The 7957-nt window shown below is 22.6% G+C and overlaps 2 protein-coding genes and 1 long non-coding RNA gene across 6 annotated transcripts; 1 reads left to right on the top strand and 2 right to left on the bottom strand.

The window, feature by feature from the left end:
• Positions 1-1206: 1206 nt before the first annotated feature.
• Positions 1207-3163, bottom strand: LOC124955955 (protein kish-A). Of its 2 annotated transcripts, none has more exons than XM_047511171.1 (4): positions 3144-3163; positions 2567-2692; positions 1856-1971; positions 1207-1559 (listed from the first exon to the last, which is right to left on the bottom strand). In XM_047511171.1, exons 2-4 carry the CDS (start codon positions 2567-2569, stop codon positions 1454-1456), a joined length of 225 nt encoding a protein of 74 aa, XP_047367127.1. In that variant the 5' UTR covers positions 2570-2692; positions 3144-3163; the 3' UTR covers positions 1207-1453. The 2 variants fall into 2 exon arrangements, with proteins under 2 accessions (XP_047367127.1, XP_047367126.1); XM_047511170.1 differs by lacking the exon at positions 3144-3163 and adding an exon at positions 2957-3126.
• Positions 3020-5325, top strand: LOC124955952 (methyltransferase-like protein 25B). 3 transcript variants are annotated; one of them, XM_047511165.1, is made up of 8 exons: positions 3020-3234; positions 3416-3525; positions 3610-3877; positions 3966-4090; positions 4173-4475; positions 4588-4741; positions 4817-4926; positions 5023-5325. In XM_047511165.1, exons 1-8 carry the CDS (start codon positions 3109-3111, stop codon positions 5306-5308), a joined length of 1482 nt encoding a protein of 493 aa, XP_047367121.1. In that variant the 5' UTR covers positions 3020-3108; the 3' UTR covers positions 5309-5325. The 3 variants fall into 3 exon arrangements, with proteins under 3 accessions (XP_047367121.1, XP_047367120.1, XP_047367122.1); XM_047511164.1 differs by having other exon boundaries at positions 3021-3234; positions 3942-4090; XM_047511166.1 differs by having other exon boundaries at positions 3031-3162; positions 3942-4090.
• On the bottom strand, positions 5266-7524 carry LOC124955956. The gene is made up of 3 exons (XR_007103030.1): positions 5673-7524; positions 5432-5557; positions 5266-5282 (listed from the first exon to the last, which is right to left on the bottom strand). It is a non-coding gene; the product is annotated as an uncharacterized LOC124955956 (long non-coding RNA).
• Between the last annotated feature and the right edge of the window lie 433 nt (positions 7525-7957).

The raw sequence follows: 7957 nt of genomic DNA, 5'->3' as shown, positions 1-7957 counted from the left end.
GTATTTGATGCACGATAGCAAAAACAAAAAAAATGCCTAATTCATAATAATCATATTTATTGTAATCTTTATATATATATATATATATATATATATATGTGTGTGTATATATATATATATATATATATATATACATACGAATATTCATATGGTCGTTTTTCTACCTCATAGAAGAAAAAGCACCAAAATGATAAAAACAATGTTTCAATGTAAACAAAATTTGAACGTAGTGATAATACATATCAGTTTTCAAAGTATATCGCTTTATCATTTTATACATATCGTAGTATTATCCTCTATTTTTATGTAGATATAAACAATGAAAACAAACATATATATTATGGTGGATGAGGTGAACACGATAAATTCATATAAATTACTTGTGATCGTGTGATTTAAGTTACATTTTTATTGACAAAGTACGAGATATATTCTGTTTTGTTTTTTCTCTTTTTTCTTTTTTTATTCATTTTTTTTTTTATATAGTTTGTTTGCTATACCATAAATAATTAATTCTTAATCAACAAATATCTGCAATATTTACTTGATAATTATATTTTCTATAACAAAATTAAAATAATAATTTCTATTGTATCAATTATATATATGTATTACATATAATTTTATTAAATTTACTGCATAATCAAAAACCATATCTTACTCTGTAGATAAAACGACATAAGTCAACGATATTAATGTTGATAAACGAATGTATAAAAACAAATAAGTACATACATACATACATACAACTAAGAAAAATATTGCATTCGATATTACGCATGACAGTGAACGTCGATTACTGCAGAGTACAATTTTTAGGTCGCATTGTGTGGTTTAGCATCACCAAGGAAGTTTTAGAATATCTGCGACTTTAAAGATATGATAAATGTACCTATTTAATAAACCCAATATATATATATATATATATATATATATATATATATATATTGCAAATTTATATATATATATATTACAAAACGATACTCAATATAATAATCCTATATTAATTGTATTAAAAAAAAAAAGAAAAAAAAATGTTGTTGTTTATAGAAAATATATTGTGAGAATAAAATGAAAAGAAAAGGAAAAAAAACAAAAAAAAAAAGAAAAGAAAAGAAAAGAAAAAAAAAGGAAATGCTCCCAAGATCATGTAATTATCAAGCTTTGGAAGGAATAACATGTTGATAAATAAATGATACAATGCAATTAGAAATGATTATTGCTTTATAAATTACAGTTGGCCTCAAAGAAATATGTTTTTCTTTTTTTTTTTTTTTTGTTTTGTTTTCATATTTGTTTCATCATCAAAGAAATATTAAACATACGTGTCTGTCATACATTCATTGTTTCTATTATATCATTCACACGTTATTAAATGTTACAAACATTTCCATATCTCATCTCAATATATCTTTGTACAAATCTATAGAAGTTCCTTGAAAAAGTTGCTATTCTATGTCCAAAATAATATACTAAATGCCATGAAAAGACAACTTAATGCCACGTAAGGACTTTTCCTTTCTCCAATTCGTGCAGATTTCCAAAATAAACCAAGAAACCTGATTAAGAAAACACATATTAATAAGGATCATTAGAAAATATATATCGTTATGATTAATTATTAATATATAATAAATTAATGATTATTACAATTATCAACGCATTTATATATAATTATAATATTTAATAATATTAGAATTTGTATAAAAATATTGTGCACAAGTAATTGAAAATATAACATGATATAAGTTAACATATAAATGCAGTTAAAGATCAATAAAATCTTTTATATTTCATGCTATTCTCTGATACGTTTAAATTCACAAATATGTTAAATAAAATCATTCGTACTTACCCAACTTTTCCTAAACGATTATCTAACAAACTTGGAGCGATAGATCTGATGTAAGTACAGGTACATATTAACAGAAGTAAGACGCATACCAGACTCTGGAAATTAAATATTGCAGACTGCCAAATATGGCAAAAATTAGTAAATGTTTTTTTTTATATGCTGGAATAGAAATATTATTTTTATAAATACATTAAATGATAAATGAATGAATATAGTAAAGAAAAAGTAATAATTTGTATATGATTATTATAAAATAAAAATAAATCTCGTACGACTTTAGAGGGATCTGTAAAATTTTATACAAGAAAGGTTATGTGAATAGAATTATTATTTTTATAAATAAATTAAATGATAAATGAATGAATATAGTAAAAAAAGAAAAAAGTAATAATTTGTATATAATTATTATAAAATAAAAATAAATCTCGTACGACTTTAGAGGGATCTGTAAAATTTTATAAAAGAAAGGTTATGTGAGTAGAATTATTATTTTTATAAATAAATTAAATGATAAATGAATGAATATAGTAAAAAAAGAAAGTAATAATTTGATTATTACATGATTATTATAAATTAAAAATAAAAGTCGTACAACTTTATGGTTCGTAAAATTTTATATAAAAAGGGTTATATGACATTATAATGAAAACTTCAATATATCTTATTTTTTACACTTCAGAATTAATAAATTAATATCTCATAGTGATTTACCATTATGATGGAAAAAACAGACGATTCACTGTCATCCAACAAGTTGAAGGTAACAAAAGGAGTGGCGTTCTCTTATTCAAATGTAAAATAACGTGACAACTTTGCAGGCTCATCAACGAAACCACCCTAAACAAACAAACATCAAAATAATATTACATCAAAGTAAAAAAAATAACCTATACGCATTGTATTATTAACAATACGTTTTTCAAAAAATTCAAAGATTTGAAAATTTCTCGTAAAATTTTTTTATTAAAAAAAAATAAAGAAAAAGAAAAAAGAACATATTTCCCTATCAAATTTGTATCGTAGAAAATTTCTTCAAAATAAACAAAAAAAGAAAACATCTTCGCTTTGAGAAATAAACATTTTTTTTGTAATATCACTAACCAAATTCCTTTTTTTTTTTTTTTTGTGAAATTAATTTTTTCTATAAGACACATTTTTTTCATGTTACAATTACACACACACAAACACACATACACGCATTCACATCACACATCATATTTGTATTAACTTAGATACTTTTGTTATGATCTATCATGGCTACAACTAAAGATTCAATTACAGAATGTACCTGTAATGTTTGTAGAAGTGTACGTCTAAGAATAGATAAAATATTTTGTGTATTAGATATATATGGTTGGATGTTAGACTTTTATGTAGTGGTATGTGTATAAAATGAAGAGGTTAAGTTTTCTTACGTATAAATAGTAATTAAATTGAATTACTCAATTTATTAAAAAAAAAAAAAGAAAAAAGAAAAAAAAAAAAGGAAAAAAGAAGATTTAATATTTAATTTAAAAGAATCTAATGATATTGGTTTTAGATTAATAATTATCCTTATAGGATTTTTATCGAGCGAAACTATGGGACAAATTACCAAAAAGTTGGAAATTTGCTTTAAAGGATATACCTCCAGACGAATTTGGATTATGGTTATCACGAGAACGTTCTTGGTATAATTTCTTTCAATTACTATCAAATAATATTTATATCCAATCATAAATGTAAGTCTATAATCAATAATATATCTTTTATAGCAGAAGAATATTACCCCTGTCGTTATTGGCATTACGTAAAGTTATAGATAATTTACAATTGAATAGGAATGATGAGAGTTCAAGCAATTTTTTACAATGTGAAAAATCGTTGACGATAAAGACAAAATGTAAAAATATAACTTCTTTACATTTGTTGGATAATGAGGAACAATTAAAAGACTTAGATTTTGCTTCCTCGCAATTTATAAAATTATTTAGAAAACATGTGAAAAAGAAAAAGACCCATGAAATAGAACAGATGGCACAGGTGATTATTTTATATAGAATTATAAATATTAACAAAATTTATATATGACATATATGAAACATAGATTTGCTCATATTATGCTCAAAAGTCAGAGTGCAAATCTGTGGTAGATGTTGGAGCAGGACTCGGCCATTTAGCTAGATTATTGACTTACCAATATGGATTACATGTAGCATGTATTGAACAAGATGAATTATTATCAAAAAAAGCTAGGTACAGTTCTATTAATTTTCTTTAATTTTTGTTCTGTTTTTTTTTTTTTTTGAATATATTATAATATGTATGAGGTTTATAGATTATATGATGAAGAATTATTGATGTCTATGCGTAAACATGAACCTAATTTCTCTCCTCTTAAACTGGAACATATATCACTGAAGTTAGAAACTTCTAATCATGCAGAAATGAATTTTAAACAGCATTTACACGAAATATTCGCTAATATTTATAATGTTAATACGGAATGTCTTCAGTATGGAATTATTGGACTACATCCATGTGGAGATTTAGCATCAATTCTCTTAAATCTGTATTCGTTGACTAAAGAAGCAAGATTCATGTGTATTGTGGGATGTTGTTATATGAAAATGACATTAGAGTTTGTATCTTATATATATATATACATATATATATATATAGACATCTTAATTTATGTACAATATTATATATATAAACAGAATTTTTTTTACATATTTTGATTGCTTTATTAGGTCCAATAATGAAAACAAACAAAAAGGATATCCACTTAGCTCGTATTTTTCATTTAAAAATCACAAGCTTTCGTATAATGCTTTGGAAATAGCTTGTCATGCTATTGAAAAACATTGTGACAAATTGAAAAACAACAATTATGCAGATTTAATAGTACAGTATAATGTCATATGAATAATATATATTTGCCAAAATATATATTTAAATTAATATAAATTTATTTTTAAGGTACATGCTTACAGAGCAGTTTTGGAAAATATACTTACAGAAAGAAATTTGTTACCTTCCCATAGTCAATTAAAAAATGTTAAAGTAACAAGAGATATGACTTTTAAACAGTTAAGAAAAGAATAAATAAAATCTTATACATATACTATAAATATATATTATAGAATTTAAGTGTTAAATTTTATATATACATTTTTTATTTTCAGATATTGTTTTCTTGCAACACGTCATCTTCAATCTGAATTACAACCAAAGGATATAGATCTTGAAGGAACAGAAGTAGAACATTATTTGAGTTATTGGTTACAAATAGTTATATTTTCATCGCTTAGAATTTTATTAGCACCATTGGTAGAAACATTAGTACTTTTGGATAGATTTTTATATCTTTCAGAAAGAAACTTAAATCCTATAATAAGACCAGTATTTAATGCAAAATTGTCACCACGTAACTTAGTTTTAATCTCTGTAAAAAATCATAATGAAATATAAATAACATCAATATTTGATATTTGCAATGTAATGTTTTAAATTACCACCATCATAATAACCTATTAAATATACTTAAATAATAGCTAATAAAATTTCTTAATAAAAAACTTTTAATCTTCTTACATTAATCAATATGTACAGATGAGTTACGTGGTTGTTTTATCCAAAATCCCCATTTAGCAAATGTCTCGCCATTTCTTTCTTCCGTTGGACCACGAAATACTTTTATTTTTACACGTGGAACTTCTTCTATAATAAAAATAACAAAAAAATATTAATCCAAATATATATATATATATATATATATATATATTGATTAAAATTAATGTTATATAATATTAATTGATACTATTCAAGATATTACCATATTTTTTGTAATACGATTTGTCTGACTTATTATCTTCTGACGATACATGCACTATCAACCATAGAAAAAGACAACATATAAAAGATATTTTCTGTAAGATTAACATAATATAAAATCAAAAAATAATTATATTATTATAGTTACGTTAAATGATTATTACTATGACAGTTGAAATGAGCATACCTTATATATACCAACGTACAGTATTTAGAGCATGACATATGATAGAAGTTTCGTTTGTGGTTTTATCTATAGTTTTTCTTACCTAAGAGAGAAAGTTATTTTCTAGATAAAAATGAGATCACCTTATAAAGAAAGATCCGATGAAAATAATTCAATTGAAACAGGTACAAATGAAAGAAAATTTCTTAAAATTTTGATAATGTATTTTCATTTCTTATATGTTAGCTTCCATCCTTCTTTTTTTTTTTCGATAAAGGAAGCACCTGATTATATCATTTTGTAAATTGCCTATACGTACATTCAAACTACACGAAAAAACATTGACAAAGTTGATTTTTAAGACGCCATTGTAGACGATAATTTCAACAAAGCATTTTAAATCTAAATGAAAATATGGTTATCAGTTCTCAATGAAGTTCCCTCATTTTATACATATTATTATTATTATTATTATTATTATTATTATTATTATTATTACTATTATTATTATTATTATTATTATTATTATTATTATTATTATTATTATTACTATTATTATTATTATTATTATTATTATTATTATTATTATTATTATTATAATTATTATTATTATTATGCAAATGTAGAGTAACGATGTAGCATTATTTCAGGATGATAATTTTGATTTGAAATTTCATAAATTAATTTTTATATATAATCTATATAATTGAACAATTTTTACTCGTATCATTTTTTTTTCTTTTCTTTTTTTCTTTTTCTCTCTCTTTTTTTTTCCTTTTTTTTTTTTTTTTATTTAATGAAAACTCAAAGATATATTCTTGACATGTACTTATTGGATATTGTACATATATATATTATGTATGATTTGGCTTTGTGTAACATATGCTTTTGTAAAAGCGATAATAAGATAATCGTTTATTGTCTTGAAATATAAAGCCTCGTATTATCAATCACAGATTCAAAAACGAGAAAGGCTTTTTGGTACGTTCAATTGTGCAAGATACAATAGGAGAAATAATTTTAAATTTTAAATGATTTTGCGAGAGAATAAACTTTTTTTAAATATTTTTACTACCCTTTTTTTTTTTTTTTTTTTTTTTACGTATTTCATATTATACAATATATCTTCCATAGAGAAATTTTTAATTAATCATTACATTCACGTAGATAGATCGTTAAAATATATTCATTGTAAACGTATTTATTATTTTGAGAAATTTTTGGTTATGTTTGAAATGATAACAAATAAATTGCCTGTTCTTGCGTTTAATAATAAATAAAAGGATACTCGAAAGTGAATTAATATTAATTTTTACGACTAATTTTGTCACGAATTACGTATGTGTGTGTGTATATATATATATGTGTGTGTATATATATATATATATATATATATATTAAATTTAATAATCCTTGACCTTAACCTTTAATGCTTAACGGCTACAACTCTCAATATATAACGTTTAATATTATTAACAAAGTTTCGTCTCGATCAATAAATCGCGATATATAATTATTATTATCATGTTGGAAGACATCATTGGAAGACAAGTTTCATTCTGTGATTATTAATTAACAATTCCCCATAATATTTAATATTTCGATAGTACAACAATAATTGTTATATTTTTAACCTCAGTGTATTAAAATTTAACACTTTGGTCATTATTTTTTATTTAAAATAATTTGAAACTTTTTATTTAAAAAAAATAATATTGAAACTTTTTATTTAAAGTTTCAATAATTTGTTTATATAAATATATAAAAACTAACCTTAAAAGAAAATGTTTGATAGAAAAATTATATCTGATTATAATTTCAATCGAGTATTATATAAATTTATTTGAAAAATTCAATAAATATTTGTCGATTAAAAAAATATCACGACTAAATTATATACATATATATGTATATATATATTTATATGCAAACTAATCCTTAGAAAATGTTCTAATAAGAAAAATTAAATTCTGTTGGACTATCGAAAAATTAAAAATTATTACAACGCTTTGAATGTTCTCAAATCGATAAACTGGTGTTAAAAAAAAAAAGATAAATAATCGTAGACTTTGTAAATTACATACTTAAGTCACATAATTTTTAATATGCATCTAAATAAA

This window comes from Vespa velutina, chromosome 20 (genome assembly GCF_912470025.1).
Source record: "Vespa velutina chromosome 20, iVesVel2.1, whole genome shotgun sequence".
NCBI lineage: Eukaryota > Metazoa > Arthropoda > Insecta > Hymenoptera > Vespidae > Vespa > Vespa velutina.
Note: the sequence above shows the minus strand (reverse complement) of the source record. Positions and strands in the feature narration are given on the sequence as shown.

What these genes read in the sequence shown, in the direction of transcription:
- LOC124955955 (XM_047511171.1), bottom strand. An exon ending in AATCGTTTAGGAAAAGTTGG is followed by an intron (nt 1,560 to 1,855) that starts GTAAGTACGAAT and finishes TTTCTTAATCAG; the next exon opens with GTTTCTTGGTTTATTTTGGA.
- LOC124955952 (XM_047511164.1), top strand. Translation starts at nt 3,109, where the DNA reads ATGGCTACAACTAAAGATTCAATTACAGAATGTACCTGTAATGTTTGT. An exon ending in AAATAGAACAGATGGCACAG is followed by an intron (nt 3,878 to 3,941) that starts GTGATTATTTTA and finishes TATGAAACATAG; the next exon opens with ATTTGCTCATATTATGCTCA. An exon ending in TATATGAAAATGACATTAGA is followed by an intron (nt 4,476 to 4,587) that starts GTTTGTATCTTA and finishes TTGCTTTATTAG; the next exon opens with GTCCAATAATGAAAACAAAC.